Source organism: Protopterus annectens, chromosome 10.part0 (assembly GCF_019279795.1).
Source record: "Protopterus annectens isolate FY-2018-M chromosome 10.part0, PAN1.0, whole genome shotgun sequence".
Taxonomy (NCBI): domain Eukaryota; kingdom Metazoa; phylum Chordata; order Ceratodontiformes; family Protopteridae; genus Protopterus; species Protopterus annectens.
In genome coordinates, this window is record NC_056744.1 from 1,643,896,465 (window position 1) to 1,643,919,885 (window position 23,421).

General features: G+C 39.8%; 1 protein-coding gene across 2 annotated transcripts in view; it reads left to right on the forward strand.

Annotated features, from left to right (window-relative positions):
• Window positions 1-11,737, forward strand: part of LOC122813835 (zinc finger protein 668-like) — a 73,226-nt gene extending 61,489 nt beyond the window's left edge. The window contains exons 1-2 of one of the 2 annotated variants that reach the window (XM_044086367.1): window positions 7,601-7,662; window positions 9,128-11,737. In XM_044086367.1, coding sequence (XP_043942302.1) covers window positions 9,146-10,840 — 1,695 coding nt within the window. In that variant the 5' untranslated portion in view covers window positions 7,601-7,662; window positions 9,128-9,145 and the 3' untranslated portion in view covers window positions 10,841-11,737. Of the gene's footprint in view, window positions 1-7,600; window positions 7,663-9,127 lie in introns of those variants that run through there. The other variant, XM_044086366.1, reaches the window with a different exon arrangement.
• The last annotated feature ends 11,684 nt before the right edge of the window (window positions 11,738-23,421 follow it).

Genomic DNA, 23,421 nt, shown 5'->3' on the forward strand with positions numbered 1-23,421 from the left:
TAGGTACAGTGGTTGATTATAACAGCTGCTGAATTATTTTGTGTGTGCGTGTGCGTGTGCGTGTGCGTGTGCGTGTGTGTGTGTGTGTGTGTGTGTGTTCAGACACAGGAATGATATCAAACAGCACTCCTGGGTTGTCCTTGGAAGTGAAGCATTTGTGTATACATGTTTAATGAGTAAAAAATGCTTTTCTGTTAATGGCTTGTTTGAGAGTGGGAACAGGCAGTGTATATAGAGGTGCAGACAGCTGTTAAAGAACATGGAAAAAAGTAGCAGCGAATGAGTGTGCAAGTGTATCCCTGTCAAAGTGCAGGGAATATGAGCAACAACATTACCACAGGCAGTGCTGGATAACCAGTTAATTTTCTTAGCTGGTGGGTGGAAAAGAACACACTGTAATCAGCATTTGCAGCCTGCTATGCAGTTTGTGCTTTCCTTTTGAGTAAGTTGGCACCAGCAGTGTCTGTTTCTGTCTTATTTAATTTATGTAGTTATTAATTTTTCCTTTCCTTCTTTACAGTGTTCTGCATTGTCTGTTCGTACTGTGATGTTGCTTCATGTGACATCCTGATTGATTTGTAGTCAGGTTTTAAAATACCTTTGGAATGCCTCACCCACCCTTAGGGGCAGTTTGTTGTACCAGATAATCTGGCATCCCTTGTATATGTAGCCACTCCTTGTATTTTTGTTTAAAATTGCCTCCATTGGTGAGTTACTGTGCCCAACCACAAGCCATTCAATAACAGTGTTTTCTGGCAGTTTTAAATATGTTCTTAAAGGAGAATCCTGGGTTTACTACATTTCACACTACTTTTGGACTCTGTATAGTTTTTTACATTTTTAAATGCAATTCTAGGGTCTTCTGACATGGGGTTTGGCATCTTGATTTTTTTTAGTCTACCTCCAGGTATCCCACAATGCAGTGTTTGGCTTTAAAATATTACATCACAGCTCCTAAGCTCCTGTCAATGCATTGACTTTACATGTATTTTCACATATACCCTGCTTTCTTCTTGTAAGTCGGGTTTAATTTCCATTTTTGATTTTCATTGACGATTTAAAAGAAAAACCGGGATAATCACACAGAACACTATGCTCTGCACATGAACTTTGTCCCCTACTGTGAGCTATCAGTCACCATAGCAAATAGCTCAAGTTTGCCACTTTGACAAATACTGAGGGGAAAGGAGTTCAAGGACTACAACTCAGGCATAATAAAAGAATGAAAATTAGCCACTTTCGAAAAAAAAAAGAAGTAACGGGCACCAAGATTACTATTCTGTGTGATTATCCCTGTTTGTCTTTTAAGTGGTCATTGAAAAGCAAGAAATTGTACTTAAACCTGACTGACTAAAAGAAAGCAGGGGGTATATGTGAAAACACATGTAAAGTCAATGCATCGACAGGAGCTTAGGAGCTGTGATGTAATATTTTAAAGCCAAACACTGCAATTTGGGATACCTAGAGGTAGACTAAAAAAATTGGTAGTCTGTTTACCGCAAGAGGAGTGGTTTCTAACTGAAACTGTAGCTTATTGGCCGTTTGGGCAGCATTTCTATCCCTTTTAACTTTCTGCCTTAAAAGCCCATGTCTGCTCAGGTTTGCATTTGTTTAAGCTCCATGGATCCCTTTTTGGCATCCTGCAAGCCTTTAAGAGTGGCAGAAAGGAGAAAGAGAGACTTTGAGAGACTTTAAGTATTTCCGTTTTACTTACTCTTGAATATATTGCTTACTGCACTTTATTTCAGTCTTTTTTTTTTGTTATATTGGATTTAATTCAACTGCATTTACTGTATTTTAGCTAGACGCTCACGTGTGCTAGCTTGCACTGTGATTTAATTGCTATTTTAAGTGTCTTTTCTGTGCTAAGCTAAAAAAAAAAAGTTCTAGCTTGTTTGCTTGTTTTCCCACCTTTTTCTATAACTAGAATAGCCCGGATACCGATTTGGTGTATTCAGGACTGTATTGTAGTTTCTGAGTGCCCCAGACCTTTCTGTGAAAGAGGGAAGCCTTTCTGCTTGTCATTAGGAGTGGTAAGCATTGGGTAGCCTATCTGAGTGGTTTCTAGCTCGAAAATTGTAGCTTATTGGCCGTTTGGGCAGCATTTCTATCCCTTTTAACTTTCTCCCTTAAAAGCCCATGTCTGCGTGGGTTTGCGCTTGTTTAAGCTGCGCAGATCCCGTTTTGGCATCCTGCAAGATTACAAGAGGAGCATAAAGGGGAAAGAGAGACATTGCGAGACTTTATCTCCATTTTACTTATTTTTGAATATACTGCTTACTGCACTTTATTTTTTAGTCGGTTTCTGTTATATTGCATTTAATTCAACTGCGTTTACTATATTTTAGCTACATACTCGAGTGCTAGCCTGCACTGTGATTTAAAGTGTTTTAATTGCTATTTTAAGTGTATTTTCTGTGTTAAGCTGAAAAAACAAACACGTTATAGCATATTTGCTTGTTTCCCCACCTTTTTCTATAACTAGAATAGTATGGATACAAATTTGCTATATTCAGGACTGTATTGTAGTTTTGAGTGCCCCAGACCTTTCTGTGATAGAGGGAAGCCTATCTGCCACAAGAGGAGTGGTTTCGAGCTCGGAAATTGTTGCTTATTGGCCGTTGGGGCATAATTTATTTCCCTTTTAACTTTCTGCCTTAAAAGCCTGTGCTTGCGCGACTCGCAGTGCCACTAAGCTAGGGTAAACTGTTACCAGTGTCAAAGTCTGCTCTTCACATTTTCCCGTAGATCTTGCTAGCTCTCTTCTCTCCTGCACTTTAGCTTATCAAGTCTAGCACTTCATTCACACTTCTTGTAGCAATTACTGTAGCACACAAACTGCTACCAGCACTAAACTTTCCATAAGGAAAACGGCTTCAGTACTTACTAATTGCCCACCCCTCCAGGCATGTCCAAAGGTCAGCTCCCTATCCTTTCTCCTATTAACCTGGTGAACCTGGGCATCCTGAGGCAATGTAGCAACTGCCTCGTGGACACTGACGACCCTCTCCTCTTACTTCACAACCCTCATTCTAGTGAGAGATGCACCTATATTTCCCAATTGGAAGTCACGCACTCTCCAGCCAAGACTGGAATAGCCAGTCAAGAGGAGAAGGTCAAGACTTGCACCACACCACATGGAACACATAGCCCTCCAGAACATAAACCATCACAGCTCTCACATAAAAACACAAACCACACACCCACCTTCGTGGAGGCTCTCAGTAGAAATCTACCCAAACAGCAGAGACCTCCAAGGCAGAAACGCACTCGACCACCACAACACAGCACAAACCACATGACACATAACCTACCTAGACAGTGTGCCACTCAACCAAAGCTCCTAAGGCAAAACAGCTTGCCCAATACACTAGTCATAGGTGACTCAGTAGTGAGGCACACTGATGTCCCACTCACTAGGTTGAATAAGGAGAAGGTAACATTTCCTCTCTAACCACTGGTTATGCTCTTGTACCAACCCCGACTAACTGTTATTCACTAATTTTCCTGTTTCATTTAAAACAGAATATTCTGAACTATAAACCTCTATATGTAACTCTCTATAAACTGATCTTTCCTCTTAATTTCTAACATTATCATTCCTGAGTACCACTTTCCATGTTCGATTCTTTAACTAACTTTTTAATGGTACTTTCTTTAAATTATGTTTTGGTATTTGTAAATTTTTACAAATCAAAATATGTAAATTGTAAATTTTTGTTAATCTGAGGATGCCTCATTCTATATTAATGTTTATTTTCTAATAGTTGTACAATATATCTCTATGCTTTTTTCCGAGGATGTTTTTAATATGTTTTTAATATGTCTTTAAGATGTTTTTTTTACTGGAGCTTTTCTCCTCGGGCCTCCACTGAAAATGCACATGTATCCAGTTGGATTAGCCCGGTCAACAAATGTAAAATAAAAATAAATAAATAACAGTCAGCTGCCTGTCGGGCGCCAGGATCCGTCACATAATTCACGCACTTAGGTCACTCAACAACAGGTACAAATATGACTATCATTGTCCATGTCGGTGTGAATGACCAGAGACATACCTGTCTAGACTACATGAAAAAAGATGTGGAGGAGCTCTTGGATCATGTAGCCCAGGCGAGTATGACCCTAATCCTGAATAGCATCCTACCATCACCTAGAATGATACCACAGTAGAAGAGACAGTGATTGACTTCAACAACTGGCTAAGTTTCTGGTGTCATTCTAAGGGGATCCAGTATCTGTCTGCCTGGGACGACATGATTGATAGACCTCCATGCTTTGCCAGAGACGGCCTGCACATGTCTCTCCTAGGATTCTGGATACTGGCCAAGCTTCTTGCCACCCCTATAGTGCCTTTTTTAGGCAGTGTTCTAAAGACCAGATTACCACAATAACATCTACAAGTAAATGCAATCTGAGGGTCATGCTACTCAACGCTAGAAGTCTAAATCTCAAGATGCACTTGCTCGAAGCACTCTTCAAAATGGAGAACATTGATGTATGTGCAGTAACAGTGACCTGGTTCAAAGTGGCAGAAAGCACCCCTGCACTACTAGGCTGCAATTCATTCCATACCTTTCGACCCCAGAACTTGGACCATAGCTCTAAAGATGGTGGTGTCTCCAGATTCATAAGGATATGCACATCTCCAGACTAGTAGCCCAACATAACGCATCAGAGAGACATCAGGTGCAACTAACACTGGGTAAGACAGTGATTCAGGTAGTAGCCTGCTATAGATCCCCTACCATGTCCTAAGAGTCTCACTCCACATTCCTAAGCACCCTGGAAAATATTAAGGTCTAACCCAACACCCTCATACTGGCTGACTTCAACTACCCCTCCATTAAATGGGAAAACTACTCATGTACCAATGCACTTGCCCAACGTTTCCTGGAATTCATTAATTCCAGTGCCCTGGGTGAGCTCATTCTTACCCCCACCAGAGGTAGCAATATCCTTGACCTGATTATTACTAACATGGGTGACCGTTGCTCTACACCATAAGCCAACTCCTCCCTGGTGAGATCTGACCACAAACTAATCACCGTGGAAATCCACATCCCACCCACACCCCCCACAAAGGTAACCACATAAAAAGCTTTTCCAAAGTCAACTTTCGGCTTCTAAAAACAGAGTTGGCTAACTTCACAGTGCCCATGTAAATGGAGAATAGGTGCATGACTGCTGAATCATACACCAGTGCACTGTACGAACACGTGCATAAATGCATGGAACTGGCCATACCCAAAAGAACCAAGATGCTCTCCTCCAAAAAAAGGAAGCCAGTCTGGTGGCCCCCCTGCCATAAACAAACTCTACAACAGAAGGAAGAAACTGCTGCAGAAAAAAGGTGAAGTCCCAAGACTGGAAGAAGTCCTTTGTTAGCCACAACAAAAAGTTGAGATCCTCATCAAATCCTCTAAAGCTAGCTGTGAAAATAGAATTGCAACAGATACTAAAGACAACCACAAGGCCATCTGTAGTTATGTCAAGAACCTACATGGCAGTACCCAGATCTGCTCTGAGCTACTGCACAATGGTACCTCCTGTATCAAGCCAACTGATATTGCCAACATACTGACTGACAGATTCAGTGTCAACTTTACCCCTCTCTCCCCCCCAAAGGACCAACCACAATACCAGAGGAATATCAGGTACCAATTATTACTGCTGCACAGGTTAAAACCGCACTGTCCAAGGCCAAGAATACAGCTTCCATGGGACCTGACAGTATCCCTGGCTGTGTTCTATATGAACTACAAAGTGAACTGGCACCACACCTGTGTACCCTGTTCACTCACTGCCTCACTTCAGGCTTTGTCCCTGCTGAATGGCGCACTGCTACAGTCATCCCACTCCATAAAGGGGGAGTGACTACAGACTCTGGAAACTACCTCCCAATTAGCCTGACGAGTCTGATATGTAAGGCTATGGAGCGCATCATCATGGACCTTGTAAATAAGAATATAGGTAAGTTCCAAACTCTGGACCCATGCAGTTTGGCTTTGTGAAGGGTAGATCATGCCTGCTCAACCTGGTTGACTTCTTTGAGTCAGTCACCAGAGTTGTGGATGAAGGCGAGGTAAGTTCATACAGCCTACCTCGATCTGGCCAAGGCTTTTGATACCATTCCCCACTGAGGAATTATAGATAGACTCACTAAGCTAGGCATTAACCCCTATATCACGAGGTGGGTGGCAAACTGGCTCACTGATAGAACTCACACTGTGAAAGTCGCGGATTCCAAGTCAGACTGCTGACCAGTCAGGAGTGGAGTCCCATGGGGATCGGACCTGGGTCCTCTCCTGTTTGGCATCTACTTCTCTGAAGTCCAGGCCAACACAAAGGGACTCTGGCTGACCAAGTTCACAGACAATTGCAAGCTGGGAGCCATTATTAATTCCACAAATGAATTAGACATTCTACAGAAAGGCCTCACTTACGACTAGTGTCAAAACCATGGCCTTAAGCTCAATGCTAAAAAAAGCATTGTCATTTTTGGGAAAAACTTGGTGCCCTTGAAGTACCAGATCGATGGTAGCCCACTGAACACCGAAGGTGTTATAAGAGATCTGGGAACACAGGTTGATAGCAACCTCTCCTTTGACAACCACATTGCCACTGTGGTCAGAAAATCCTTCTATGTGGCACATCTCATTAAGAAGGGTTTTGCATCTAGGCAGAAAGAGGTCATCGTCTCTCTCAGTTTACTCTTCCCTTATTAGACCAATCATAGAATGTAATGCCCCATTTGGTATGTACCTAACTAGACAGTTACAACAACTGGAGACGCCACAAAAGTACCTCGCAATGAGTATCCTTAGCCTTAAACACGTGCCCTATATGGACAGACTTAAAAAAAACTCCAGCTATTCTCTGTCTCATATCGCCTGCTTAGAGGTGCTCTCTACTTGACCTACAAACCCATGTCAGACCCAGCGCTGTTAAATATGCTACATTTAAAGAAATTCCAATCACTCCACGCCACACACTCCAGAGACCTCAACCTCATTACCACAATCAACAGAAAATGCTGGAGGTACAGGTTCTTAACCCAGAGACTGCCCGTATTCTGGAATAAACCTCCCATACATGTCAAACAGAGCACCTCACTGGCCCTCTTCAAGAGAAATCTTGATGAGTGGATGGGAAATAGAAAATTCACCCCGGTGATCACTTCAGTGGCCTTACTTGATAGAGGCACTGGGAAATAACGCCGGGCAGCACAGTGCCAGAGAAATCCTATGGGCTAGGCTTGTAAAGGCTCCAGGGCCATTAGCCTTTGAACTTATAAGATGCTGGACCCCTTGTGGGCAGACTCTGGAATTACATTTAAAAATATTAAAAAAAAAGTATATAGAGTCCATAAGTGGTGTTAAAATGTAGGAAACATCAAGACACGCTAAAACAGACATGTTTTTTCAGTCTGTGGGTGTAGTTCTGTTATAAGTTAGTTTTTAACAGTAATCATTTAATATAGTTCTATAAAGTTAAAGTGAGTAAAAACATATTTAATTTGGTAATTAAGTAGTTCTTAAAGAGCTGTATTTGTTGTTAAATAAGCATACTTAAGCATTTTATTTGTGTTATCCATTACAGATGATGATTGCCTGAAGTAGTACAAGGAATGGAATTTGGAAAATGGACTTGGGATCTGTGGTGAATATGTGTATATGTACTTTTATTGTGTCAGGCTAATACTTTCAGCTAGAGATATCTCCCCCGTAAAAGGTTTCCACTCCCATCAAGGGACCCAAATTCCACACTGCATTGATTTTACTTGGACTGTAATCAGAGACTGCAGAATTTTAGAAAAGCGCAAGGATCTTGGCCTGTTGAGTTTCACCAACATGACAAAAACTAGTACTGTGTAAGGTAGGTAGGGCACTTCATCCATCTCCCTCATCCAATAATTAATATTACATATCTCCTAGATTGTCCAGTTGGAGGGCAAAGATCCATTTGGTATGGGACATTTTCTGTTTGTCCCTCTATATGGGGTTCTGGAGAATGGGATGCATAAACCACTCCTGCGGTAGCTGAACCTAAAAGTTTGTGTTCCTTTTAGAGATGTTTTATTTGACATGGCAGCACAACCATACACTTGACATTACCACGGCCTTGGAGTCCCAACTCCTGTCAGCAGACACAGTTATCGAAGACAGCTGCTAGGCAGTGGACATCTTCAGTACCATGAAAACAAGTTGACTTTTCAGGCCAAAGTTATTACTTTACTTTATAAACTTTGTTCAACCTTTTTACACTGAAGTTGCTGTAGGCATAACTGGGTGTTTTGCATAGCCGGCTTTAGGCATAGGCCAACTTGGTGGCCGCCTAGGGCGCCACTTTAACAGGGGCGTTTTCCAGTAATCTGGATGGTATAGGTAGACCAGGATGAGGCCACTGGGTGGTGTGGGGGACATTGTGAAGGCCTTTTGCCTAGGGCACCAGATGAACAAAGGCCAGTCCTAGTATTTTGGGGGACGATGCTGAATTTGCTGAAGCACTGCTTTCTGCGTTCACCTGTGAATTCCTAGAGCATTAGTATGTTTTCATGTTTTAATGCTCAACTGCTGTGTGTTGCTGTGGTTAGTAGAACCCTAGGTTACTGAGCAGGATGTGATATTTTGTCCTTTTTTTTTTTTTTTGGAGTGAAGAGTACATTTTGCTTTCAAGTTTATAGATCTAAATTGCATGTTTAAAATAATTTTTTTTCTAGGTTTGTAAAGCTGCAGTAGGAATGGAAACTTGGAAATGTAATATACCATGAAGCTATTCCTCTGTCTTCTTACTTCTCAGTGTGAATGGGGTACCTGATTAGTAGAAGGCAACTGAAGGTATATACTCCCTGAGGGTCTAAGTTATCTTGTGACTAAGAGAGGCAAGAGGGATATGTTTGGCATTAAGACAAGAAAATGGAAACAAAGAAATTCATGTTATATGGAGACTATATTTTGGAGAGCTATAGAAAAGGAGAGACTAGATTGGGAGGCAAGGGCAGTCTGAGGAAAATCTTGAGGAGGTCAGGAATTGGATATTTGCATTTCAACTCCAAAATCTGATACTTCTGGTTAAACTGTAAATGTGTAATACCATCACTGATGCTTATTTTCTTATCTTTCAGGATTGAACATAATAAGTAATGGATGCCCCACAAGACCAGACCTTTGAATCATTCAATTTGGACATCTGTGTGAAATCAGAAGGTGAGCTAGAAGTAGCAGTGGAAATGGATAAAAATGTCCAGTGCTCTACTTGCAACAAAGTGTTTTCAAACCTCTCCCGTCTTATGCGCCACCGTGTAATTCATGTTAGTGACAAGAAGCATAAATGTGCAAAGTGTGGAAAACGATTTGCAGACAAGTCCCAGCTGAAGAAACACCAAAGAATCCACTCTGGTGAACGCCCCTTTAAATGCAGTAGCTGTGAAAAAGCCTACAAGTCAGCACTGGAGCTCAGGAACCATACTCGAAGCCACACAGGAGAGAAACCTTTCATCTGTAAGGAATGTGGCAAGGCTTTCATGCAGTCTATCTGCCTGAGAGTGCACATGACCTCCCACACAGGAGATCGACCATACAGCTGTATGCAGTGTGGTAAGTGTTATACTACACTGTCCAAGCTGAAGATCCATCAAAGGGTGCATACTGGTGAGAAGCCTTATATATGTGGGGAGTGTGGCAAAGGTTTTGCTGATCCTTCTGTTTTTAGGAAACACAGACGCAACCATGCTGGTCATCGGCCTTATGAATGCACTATCTGTCAGAAGACGTATACTGAGTTGAAGGATCTGAAAAATCATGAGCGAACACACACTGGGGAGAAGCCTTTCCTCTGTTCAGATTGTGGGAAGGCCTTTTCTAGATCGTCATCTCTTATATGCCATCAGAGGATACATGCCCCTGATAAACCCTACAAGTGCAACTTATGTGGTAAGGACTTCACACAGTTGTCATCATACCAGAGTCACCAACGAACCCACTCTGGTGAGAAGCCCTTCTTGTGTCCCCAATGTGGTAAAATGTTCTCTGATCCATCCAGCTTCCGACGACATCAGCGAGCCCATTCTGGTGTAAAACCCTACAAATGTGACAAGTGTGAAAAATCATTTAGGCAGCCAGCAGACCTTGCAATGCACCAGCGTATTCACACAGGTGAGCGCCCATACAAGTGCATACAGTGTGACAAGGCCTTTGTTGCATCCTGGGATTTGAAACGACATATACTTGTTCACACAGGTGTGAGGCCTTTCCAGTGCTCTGAATGTGGTAAGGCCTTCACAGAACGATCTAGTCTTACTAAGCATCACCGTGTGCATTCTGGGGAACGTCCTTTTAAATGTGAAGAATGTGGGAAGGCCTTTGTGGTGTCATCCAGCCTACGAAAACATGAGCGGACACACAGCACAGATCGCACCTACTCCTGTCTACAGTGCAACATTGTTTTTGAGGACTTGGCCTCCCTTCGTAAGCATCAACGTAACCATGGCCGGGAAACTGTCCAGAGCTGCCTGGAATGTGGTGAGGCCTTCATGTCCTTAGCAGATTTAAAAAAGCATGAAAAGACTCACCCTGAACTCAAGCCTTTCACCTGTGCAGAATGTGGCAAAGCATTCTCAGATCGCTCAGGGCTGCGGAAACATGAACGCATTCACTCAGGGCTTAGACCACACACATGTTCACAGTGCACTAAGAGTTTTCTAAGCCCATCAGATCTGCGAAAACATGAGAAGACACATAATCGAGACAGGACATTCACTCTGTATGAGCCTCTTGGCACTTTCTTACAGCAAGCTAATTTGAATAAGCAGTCTATGACAGACATTCAGCAAGCATAAATGTACTTCTGTTTTGCACTAATGATGCTTAGGGGTTTCTGCATCTGTCAGCAGCAAAGCTTAGCAGTCCAGTTTGCATGAAGGCATTAGCAGTGTCCTTCTCATATATTCTAAAGCTCAGCATGTCCTGTCTTCTGCATTTGTTCCACTCTTTTCAAAACTACTGGAAAGTGGAGTTTCTTATGTTAAGCATCTTGATTTTCCAAGACTCTCGTCTGCATTACATATGCATTTGTAAAAGATAACAGAGGCAAAGTGTTTAATGCCCTCCAAAAATCATTGAAATACTCTCTAAATTATTATTACTGTGACACTTTAAAGTAAACAAAATAAGTAAAGAAATTAAACTAGTTATGGCAACTTGGGGATTTAGTTTTCTGTGGCTATCTTCACAAATGGAATATTTAATAATTTTATGTTAAGATATATAGCATCAGATCTTTGTCTTTGAGGAAAATAAAAGCAGTAACTATTACATTTGTTGTGCTAGGTGAGTTACAAGTATTACTGACAGTCATGCTTTTTATATTTGGAGTACTGTTTGTCACTGCGAAATGGAAACTTAAAGCCTGCTTCCTGGGTGTTGGGTTCATGTTGAGGTGATATTCAGGTAAACATGGTACATGTAATTGTTATACTAAGTTGAGCAGTGCTTGTGTAATTTAAGCGGCAAGATAATGGACAAGTAGACTAGGGTTCAAATCTCAGTAAAGCTATAAATTTATTTTTATTTCGTCAAGCACTGTTTCAGGAAGAATGTATATCCTTATTTTGTTTTCTCTCCTTAGTTATTTCTTATAAGAATATGTGCCTGTGAGCAATGAAATGTGGTAAAAAAATTGTGGTGTGTGTGTATACATGTATATACACATATGTACTAAATGAGTGTATATGGAAACACACTAATATATATATATATATATATATATATATATATATATATATATATATATAGATAGATATACACACACACACATGCGTATATATATATATATATATATATATATATATATATATATATATAAAGTGTGTTTGTGCATATACAAGGGTGATACAAGGGTGATCTTCTGTGTGGAGTCTGCATGTCCTCTCTGCGTTTGCATGGGTTTCCTCCAGATGCTCTGGTTTCATCCCACAATCCAAAGACATGCATCTGGAGCGTTTCTTTCTGGGCCTACACTAAAAATGGGTTCTGTCCCAGTCAGACTTTCCCAGTAAACAAATGTTAAATAAAATAAATAAATAAAATATATATGTATTGTATGAAAGAGAGTGATTATTTTGTTCAGTTAACATATATGTTGTGTATATTTAATGCTGTTTTGCTGTTTGTAGAATGAAGAGCAAACTAGGACATGTGATGTTCTCATGTTATGTGCATATATAAGGGTGACACATAAAATAGGTGTGTAGAAACTTATACAGGAGAGGTAAATTCAGAAAATGAGCAACACAAGATTGTTGTCTCATAATTTTTTTTCTCTTGATACTAGAAAATGCTTTAGTGAATGTTGTGAAAGAGCTAGACCATCCAAAGGAAGTGAACAGCAGAAATGTGGGGTGATGGGGAGATGTCACTGGAGAAGATATCAAAAACATTGTGGAAGTAGTGATACTTTTTTTTTATTTCTTTCCTTGTCAAGAATGCTGTTCTGACAACTTTCAGCTTATCCTAAATTTATATTTTATGCTGTTCTGTCAACTTTCAGTCCTGAATATGCATGTTTACTGTTAGAAAACATTTTAATAAGTTTTTTAACTAATAGTGATTAGTGGCAACTCTTAAGCGTCACATTCATTATTTAAAATAATGCATTACATTTTATCACTTTTATTCTGATTGTTTTTGTTAGCATTTCTTTGTAACCAGACCTGAGGAATAGCATTGTTAGTCAATTGTGATTATTTGGACCCAGCATACTATCATACTCTGACCTTTACTGAATTCATGGCTTTATTTTGTCAAGTTACACTCAAGCTATTACCCCACCCCACAGCTTTGTGTTTTGCTGTGGATATAGAAGTTATTCTTTGATGCTAGTTTCTCCCTTTGTGGCATACTGCTTTCTTTTGCAGTCGCTGTGTGTAGCGGATGTCTGAAACAAACTCCATGCACTTTAGTAAAGTTACTTGAATGCACTCAGTCTGTTTTAGGATAATGTCTTGTGACCAGAAACTTTTTTTCATGGTTCTAATGATACTGTTCTTATGATTGTGCGGTGCTGTGGACCTTTTGTTCATGACTTAAATATTTCCCAAGTCAGGAGCTGGCACAGTCTGCAGGCTTGCTGAATTCCTTAAACACTTTACAGATGGACTGTATTTCCTGTTGTGTTTTATTGTGTTTGGATAACTCCTGCCCCATGTTTTCATCCTAAAATACTTATAGGACCATTTCTACACAAGGATGATGGCGTTGTTGTGTTTATGCATTCTACCATTGGCCTACACATATGTTTATCTGGGCATACATGCATGTCTTTTCTGATAACTATTATAGGTCTTGAACCTACAATCTTCTGATCTAAAGTAAAACATGTTATCCATCAGGCTACGTGGTCAATCCATTGTGATGTGCCAAGCAAGCACAACTAGCCTGTGTGGCTTGTACCACTGTACACTACCATGTGGCCTGATGGATAAGACATTTACTTTAGATCAGAAGATTGTAGGTTCAAGTCCTACAATAGTTATCAGAAAAGACCTAAAGTTAGTGTAGAAGTCAGCACAGCGGTTAAGGCTATGAGCTGTAAATAAGCTTCTTCCTATAGTCCAGGGTTTGATTTCCTTAGGCTCTATTTGCCTACTTCATGATTGTGCAATTCATTTAACCAAACAATGCTCTGAGGCAGTTAGGAAATTGGGTAGGCTCCTGACCTGCATGCCTAGTAAGTACTTATGAACCTATAAACATATAATTGCTAAGCTACGCACATGGTCTGATCTGACAGTACAGAACTGCAGAAGATATTGCAGTACCTTTAGCAGTAATAAAATCTGGAATGTTTTGGCCATAGTCGAGGCTTCATCCATGTATGCCACAGAGCTGGACTTTTGGACATTTGTTTTTAACTCCCCTTTTACAGTCTATTCCAAATAAACAGTCTGAAGCAGGAACTCTGGGGAAATCTGTATGCATATGTACAGAGAGAATCTGTCTTGTTCCACTCAGCCATAGTTTGCCTATTGTGGAGTTCTCCCACAAATTTTTTCTACTTTATAATCTCAAAGGCATCCCTTCTCCTTGGCTGTATGTGACCTGTATATATGTAAGTCGTAGTGATGATCATTTTAATCATGATTGTAATTTAGCTAAATTGCCACTGCCATTCTTATCAGCTGAAGATGAGACTTATTTATGCAGGTTGTATTCATAAATTTCTAGAATAAAGAAAATCCATGCCTGTACTAAGCTGTATACAACATCTGTATATCACTATAGGCACTAATGCATAAGCTTAGCACTTTGCTGCGGCCATAATCTTTTATGAGTGTGTTTTTATCTCAGTTTGTTGTGCCCTGTTAGTCTTGGAAACTGTCATTACCTTCATCATTATTTCTTGGTTTAAGTGACTCTGCTAAACCTGAGAATGAAGGCCAAATGCATTAATAAATCAAGACTGCAGTTGCATTGTATTATCTTAAGTAGTTACTGAAGACATCTCTCTCTGTTCCTGGAGAATGGATTTGCCCTTCTTTTTAGAAAGAACATGTAATTTCATTGTGTGATTCTTAAATGTAAATAGAAATTGCACTGTCTGAGATTTTTATTGACCTTTTCAGATGTAAGCATATGCTTTGTCCCTGCTTCTGAAGTATTTTCCAAGTCCATTTGGCTTTTCTAGATCACTTTGTGTAGCATTAGTAAGAATATAAATATTTTCAGGACTTGGTATCTCTTCCACTACTAAACCTCGAGTAGTAAAATCCTGAAAACCTAAAAACACTGAAAACAATTTCATGAAGCACACAAAAGGGTAAAAACTCAAACTCTAAGCATTTTTTCAGGGGCAAGCCCTCTGCATTAAGTCCCATATCCTTGAACTTGTCACGAAGAATGTAAAAAATCTCCCAAAACAAAAGAATCACTACTGGCATACACTTGGAAGTAGCACCAGCAATAATTTCCTAGGGAAAAGATTGTGATGTGTTCTGTAGTGTCTTGTGACTTGGTCACGTGAAACTGCGGTAGCAGAAACTCATCAACCTGTAGGGCAGCCCTAAATACCTAAGGGGACAGCTAACAGTGCATCAGCCATTGAGGTCAGATTGTAAGTTATGGAAGTTGTCAGCTTAGAGCTCACATTATTTTATTTTATTTATTAGAATTTGTTGACCAGGAAATTTTGGGGTGGCCACGGTGGTGCAGCAGTTAGTGTTGCCACCTCACAGCAAGAGGCTGTCCGGTTCGATTCTCAGCTGGGATGCCTTCTGTATGGAGTCTGCATGTCCTCCATGTGGTCACATGGGTTTCCTCCGGGTGCACCGGTTTCCTCCCACATCCCAAAGACATGCTCTAGGTGGATTGGACACTCCAAATTGGCCCTAGATGTGAGTGTGTGCATGTGTGTGCCTTCTGTGGAAGGTTGGACACCGGGCTTGCAACTCGACACCTTAAAAAATCAACTGCCAATCATGAGCAGACAGGTGATCCGCTGTGGCGACCCCTAACCAGGAAAAACCCAGAAGAAGAAGAAGTTGACTGGGAAATTTTGGCTGGGTTTTTTTAAATAAACTCCTTTTCAGCAGAGACCCTGGCAGAAATGCTCCAAAATTACAAGCAAAGCCAAAAATAATCAGGGACAAATGTTCCAAAACAGAAACAGTTTTTAAATAGTAGCTCTATTTATTTTTGAAATAGGTGGTATGAGAGGACTTTAATTTCAGAAAATGCATGCTTATTACATAAGTACGTGACTTTAGTGACTACCATTATTTGTTGGGTATAAATCACATTGTCACAAAAAATGCGGATTTTGGGAGGGACAGATGACAATCTTGAGATAGAATCAAGGGCATCCCTGAAAATCAGGCCATTTTTACAGTTTATAGGTAAGTACTAGGCTAACTGCACTTATGGGCCATTGTAAGCTTAGCCAATTTCCAATCTGATGTGAGAATCAGACCCTGTACCTTGTGTCTGTAAAGTAAACACTTTAACAGTTATAGCAACCTCCAACAACTAGGTATGTTTGTAGGAGCACAGGTTGGCACAGAGGCGGCAGTGGAGCTGAAATTCCCCCCACAGGATTTTTGATACTCAAGTTGCTACCTTTGCATTGATTAACCCAATGTTGATCAGTCCATTTACGGGTTCATTGGTAAGTATCATCAGCCCACATACCATTACAAACCTTTCTAGTACCATATATTCAAAGGTTCCCTCCAGCTTCAAGGAGGGCAACACAAGATAGACTAGGGGAACGTTTGAGGCTGTTTATTCAATTATTTAGGTTCGTCTTGAAGTGGCAAGGGTGCTACTCTGCACTGAAAGTTTGTTCCAGAGTTGAGGTGTACTTTGGATTTTGACGTGTGTCCTTATGTATTTGTTATGAGGTTAGTTCCTTTAACTGGGTATTTGAGATCCCGTTTGTTCTGCAATGGAATAGGAAGTCAAACATTGTTGGATCTTTCATTACTTGAAAGGCTAGCATAGATCCACATGGAAGAGGCTGAGTACACAGAGCTGTTTGTCCGTCCTGATAATTAAGTCGTTTTTGAGCTCACTGATCTTTTCACTAGGGATCTCTGAGGTCTGTCGGGTTGTGTGATCGATCTAAACAAGTACTTGCTAAAAAGGGTATTGTATTCAGTAATGGGTCTGATGAGATATCATTAAAGTCAGATTAAGACTTTGAATTGGAACAAGATACCTTTGGAAATTAGGTGAGCCAAACAGAAGACTTTTTGAATTGCAGTGGCGACATATTCGTAAAATGTTGAGGAAACAGCAACAAGAGTAAATAGGTCCCTTACAACAGTGTCTAGAGGGCTGTGCCCACCTGTATGGTATGGGAAACTCATTTGTTTACCAACGTGAACTATATCACATTTATTTTTCACATTTAATTTGAGACCATTGTCCTTGCAACAAATGTTATCATTGTCTAACCCCTGTTGGTGCAATTGTGAGTCAGTGGAAGATCAAATAACAACACCCAATTTACAGTCATCTACAAACTTACAAAATTGTAGGCCAGGAGGTGTGGCCTGAAGGTCTGAGAAATAGATGCCAAATGGAAAAGAGATCGGTACTTGGACCCGTGATACACCACTGGTATTTTTTCTTTCAGAAGTGGCACCTCTGAATCTAACCACATGGGCTGTCATTCAGCTATCCACCAGACAATATAAGGATTTATATTTAGCTTTGCAATTTAGTCAATAATGCCTGCATTGCAAATGAGTCAATGTCCTTGGCCAGGACCAGATATGCTGCATGTACTGTGCAACTGCTGCTCACTGTTAGAGAGGCAGGACCTTCCTTTGGCAAAGCCAAGTTGATGAGGGTCCAAGGTTAAGAGCTTTTCAATGTCCAGATTAATGAGATTTTAAATAATATGTACCATAGCTTTACATATGAGGCTAGTTAGATTCATTGGTCTATAGATACCAGGGTCCATGGTTGGGCCACTCTTTTGTGTAATGGCATTACAGTGGCTGTTTTACATGCTTCAAGAATGTAACCAGTGGAGAAGCTTAAATTAAAGACGTCACGATGGGGGTTCAAATAAGCCATATTTGTTGCTCTTAATCAGGCAGTGGGGTATGTTATCAAGACCCATGGATGAGGTGATCATAGCTTTTGTGATGGCAGAGAGGACATGTTCCATAGTAATTAAAGGGAGTGACGAGGTTGGTAAATCTGTGGATGGAGTAAAATTTGTGCTAAATTTGTCATCTAGGATGTTATCAATTTCTTGAGTGTCAGAGTGGGGCGTGTTATTGTGGTCTAGCTTCGAACATTGTTGGATGTTAGTTCTTAACTTCCTGAAGTAGTTAAATAAAGATTTATAGTTATTTTTGGTTTTAGTGGCAAGAAAGATTTGTAGTTTAGTTTTGATTTTGGTACCTATTTAAAGTTCATATGCAGGTTTCCGGTTCTTAATGGTTCCCTCAAGCTCTTTATTAGTTTGCATAAGCATGCTCTTAAAGTCAGTAGCAAGATCTCTCATAACCAGTCCATGATTTCTTTCTCTTGCTATATAATTTATTTATATGGTATTCTTCCCTTGGGGGGGGGGGTCAACATGTTCATTACATTTGGTGCATAGAGGGACCACCTTGTCAATGTGTAACTATTTAAGTGGGAGTAGAAGTGACACAGTTGTGTCCATACCTACTAAGGCATAATTTTGCTTCCACCCTTAGAAGCAAGAGTTTTACTCAGATCCGTCCCGACCAGGAAGAGTCAGTCATTCTGCCTAATAAGAAGTTGCATGCTGGCAGTAAGAGAAGCTCTTTGTTAGTATGGGTTGCGAGGGTGGCCTAAAGGTACGGTGTTTAAGTCTCACAAGGGATAATTGGCTAGGCTTAAAATGGCTCACAAGGGCAGTTAGCTTAGTAGTAATCTATGAACTTATGAACCTAAGTTGTGAAACAATGTGATCTTAGTTTGGACATCACAGTAGACAAGTGGTCTGGATTTTTGTCATTAGCAGTGCCACAGAAAGTCAAATTAGCAAACAGAGGATTATATTTTAGAGCACTGTTCTTATAGACACACTTCTTGTTTAATGGTAGTGTGTAGTGAAGTCTTTGGGCAAGTTGCATGTTCAGTGTTTTATCTTGCTGTTTGATTTAGAACAGTTTTTGTGGCGCCCTAAGGTGTTATATGCTAACTGGATTTAAAGTTTGTCCTCAGGTTGTAGCTTATACTGACCCCTGTTTATCAGAATTGTAAGACCTGCTATTATGAGTCCTGCCACTTTGAAAAATTGAGATTTAAGTAAAAAACAGAAAATTCTGAAACTTGCTGTTATATCTTTAAAACTTTGTTTGCATGGTGGGTTTCATCCCCTGCACCACCATACCTCTGCTGCTTCTGCGGCCTTAGACTATGAATATATTACCCCCCCTTCACACTTTCCCTTCTGCTGTTCTGAGGATTGCAGTTATCCCTCAGAATTTCATTAGGTTCCCTTTGTCCCCACCATGTGCTTCAGATATAGTGCATACAATGCCGTACCTTTACTTTATAGGCAATTGTTAACAATAAAGTGGTATTCTTAGAAAAATTCAACTTAACTGTGGCAATGTGTACTATGTTTTAGTTTTTGTATCTGCTTTATCTGTAGCTTAAAGGCATTTACCTCCAGTAATGTCAGAATGTTATTACCTTAACTGTCAACACTAATCTTTTGTATTAAGAAGACTGTAGTGCAATTGCTTAAAATATATCGCTTGCCTATGTTAAGGTTTACAGTAGCCACACTAGAGAAATGTCATTCATAAATATATTTTAAATTGGCCCATTTTGTAGCAAGCAGCAGGATGCTATCTTGGCGCAAGTCGTAGAGAACCTGCCTCTTTCTCTTGTGGTTGTCACTTGACTGCAACTGCAACTTGCCACAAGTACATAAGATGTGAGTATATCCTCAGCAGACCTTAGTTGTGCCTTATTGCTTAGACGTGCATGTCCTCTTTTGAATCTCCTATGACTCACTTTGATATCAGTTGTATAACATTCTGGAATTTGTAGTATTTCATACCTGGAATTCGGGGCCAACCCAACACTTGCGCAATGTTCTTGGTCTTTTTTTTTCTGCTAATGTGGAACCATGTTTAAATGAGCTCTGAAAAATTGCAGTTAAACTGGTGTGCTTTATGTTATTTTTAAATAATCATGTGTGTTAAGACCATCACCTTTTTTCAGATGCATCTTACTTAAACAAGAGGCTTTTGCAAGACAGTTCTGCCCTCAGCCAACATATAGAACTTAAATTCTACTGTAATGTCGTAACTCTGATTAAAGAATTGTCATTGTAATTTTTTCTGTTTCAGTTAGTGGGGATAGGCCACTGATAACTATAAGTCAGAGGTCATCTTTGAAGGTGTTTGCAAGGGGGCAAGCCCCCTGCACCCATATGTGGGAAGAGACCTCCACAACCCCCAACAGTCACACAGCAGTGGGAAAAGTGCAACTTCAATGATTGATGAAAGTAAATACCTTTCATTCACAATGACAGAATTCACTTTAATGGCATTCAGCAAAAATCAACACTTTACCTTCCAGGGAAGCTTAGCCTTATTGTCCACCTTACCCAGTTAAATAGAATCACAATAGAGGAGGAAAGTCATCGGCCTGGTGGTCGTCATTATTTATAAATGTGGTAGATTTTTGCAAAACATTCTTTACCTCTACAGTTCCTGCATTACATGCACATGTGCTATACCTAGTGCTTGGTTCTTCCACCCCTCCATGCCTGGCATTCCATGCGCATGCTGTGTACCCAGTGCCTAATTCATACACCTCTCCAGGCCTGGCATTGCATGCATTTGCAGTATTCTTGCTGTCTGATTCTTACATCTGTTCAGGCCTGGTATTACATGCATTTGCTGGGTGCTTAATGCCTGGTTCTTTACTCCTTCTCTAGGCCTGGCATAACATACATTTTTAGTGTGCTCACTGCATGGTTCTTATACCTCTCCAGGCTTGGCATTGCATGCAGATGCAGTGTACCCATTGTCTGGTTCTTACAAATAAGGGCAACCTGTATGTGATCACCATATCTCTGGTGTTTGGTTGCACACATGTGGCATGCTGGCATCCACCAGAGGGGCTCTGATGGTGGGAATCCCCATTTCTTCCCATGAAGGGGAAAGGAGCATGGTTTCAGTTGCTGCATGCCTCTGTTGTCCCTGCTGCCACCCCTACTGTCCTACTAGCTGGATGTGGGTTGCTGGCTTCATGATCAAGAATGGAACTTCCATGCTTGTGGAACCAGTTCACCAAATCCGTGGTTTTGCACACAGAAGCATTTATAGTAGGAATCAGGTATGCTTGCTAAGTTTGTAGTCTCTGTATGTGGATTTGTTTTCTTATAAAACACTATGTAGTGTTTCTTTTTTAGGTGCAAGCAAGTATTCATTTTATAGATTACAGCATAGGGAATATAGTAATACAACAGTCTAACAAAAGCTGAGAAGTAAATAGTAAAAAAAAATACGTCTCCATGCTTTTAGATTGCAACAGCAGAAATACACACACACACACACACACACACATATATATATCTACATCTATATCTATATATATCTATATATATATCTATATATATATATATATATATATATATATATATATACATGCACAGACTCACAAAAAGTAAAGGTTAAGAAGCAAAAAAATAATTCAAGTGTTTTTTTTTCAGACAAATTAACATTGTATCAATTTCGAGAGGAAACAGTTTCAATAGTTTGGAACAGAAAGTCTGGATTCTAACGGTATCAGAAATGTATTCTGGATTAAACAAGATACAAAGAGGCACTTTCAAGTTAATCATGTAACTTTCTGATTTAAAGGGAAGAATGAATTCTGAAATTATTCATTTGCACTCTTTAAAGTTATTTTGAAATTATAGCTGCAATCATGTCAGTGGTATTACAGTTTGGATGTTTTTACCAAATGTTGTTTTTCTGAGTTTTTTGTTGCTAATAATGTCCAAAATGGGATGTTGTATTTCAGCTCCATGCCTATTTTTTATGATGCAAATCACCTGTTGTATTCGGAGCTTTATGAATATGAGGCTATGCTATTCTGTAGTAGTGCTTAAAGAGTGAATCTTTATAAGAGAATGCTAAACTTTAAAAATGCACTGTAGTAGTATAGTCGATTATTTACTGTTTTTTTTCTCCTGTTCCCATTTTGGGCCTCTGTTTAGATAATTCAATCAGAATCAGAATGTGTTCTCACATTTGCTTTAGAGCTCTCACAATTTGTTGTTGTGGTAAGTACTGTCATGTCATGACATTCGGGTAGTGTGAGGATACTGGAAGATTGGCAACTGTTTCAAATGTCATGTATGCAAGCTTTGCTAGTTTGATGGGTTCTAAACATTTTAAATTGCAAACATTGTGGATTTGTTCTTTAGTAAAGTGCAGTTGCTGAAAGCTGTTGTAAACAAGTGCTGAAGTGCAGAGTTGCCCTTTCAAGGGAAAGTAGAACCAATGAAATGATGCAAAAAGGACTGCATAGATGGACCAATAAATATGTTTAAAATAATTTGAACAACTCCCTGTTAAAATAAAATGTGCAAAACACTAGCTTTGTGTGCTTTAATTTTGTTGCAATGTAGTTATTTTATGTTATTTGCTTCAGAAATAAGTTTATTATAATACTTCATTAATCTGGATTGTTTTGCATAGTATGAAACCCTGTTGCTAAACATATGTCTGCTGTTTGCAAATTTACAGTATGTCGCAATGGTAAGTACTCAACTGTTTTCAAGAGGAGTGCTCTGTTAGGGGTCACACAATCCTGTAAGTTGTTTAATTTTCTGTTTCCTTACATGCCAAATTGTAATTACACCAGCAATACTTGACTGTACAATGTGTCCTAGTTGTTTGTTCGAGAATTGCTGTTATGTTGTTATAGCTGCTTATTCTGTGAGTATGTTGGTGTTGGGGAGGGCGGAGTGCATCTTTAATGTCTGTTTCATTTGACAATGTTTCAGAATAAGCTTCCTTGTCAGAACAAGGTCAGTACGAGTACATCTTTTCTAGGGGCATTTATTTGATGTTGAAAGGAAACTAATGTCAGTGAGTGTGTGTGTGTGTGTGTGTATATGTATATATAATGTGTGTGTGTGTGTGTGTATGTATATATATATATATATATATATATATATATATATATATATAATGTGTGTGTGTATGTGTGTGTATATATATATATATATATATATATATATATAGAGAGAGAGAGAGAGAGAGAGAGAGAAAGATAGGTGTGTGTGTATACATAGTAAGCTCCCTGGTTTGCTCATAGATGACCAGCTAAAATTTGATCTACATGTAGATCACTGTATTAAGAAAACACACCAAAAGCTTGGTTTATTGTATAGAAATAAAAGGTTTCTCACCCCTGACTCTAGAATCTTACTCGCCCATGCCTACTTCCTTCCTAATCTGTTTTATGGCTCACAAATCCTAACTAATCTACAGTCATCCCTTCATTCTGTATTGGAATCTACCTACAATAAAGTAGCCAGGTTTGCTACTAACATGTCTTTTAAATCTCATTGTTGCCTAGCCTAGCCCTGAGGACACTTGGCTGGCTAGAATTTTCTAATCAATTCTTATTTTCTCAACTTCTAGTTATTCATTCTATCCTGAATAAACCCTCCACTTGCCCAAGTAGCTCTGCTATTATCTCCCTTTACACCCTGCCTCGATCTCTCAGAAGCTCTGATCAACACTTACTAGAAATCTACAACTCTAAGAAATCAATTGGACAGTATCTCTTCAGCTCTTCTATTGCCTTCCAATGGAACAAACTTCCATTGCCCCTGAGAATTATCTCCAATGTTTACGAATTTAAGAAAACACTAAAATTACATCTAAATGGAACCTGGTCTTGT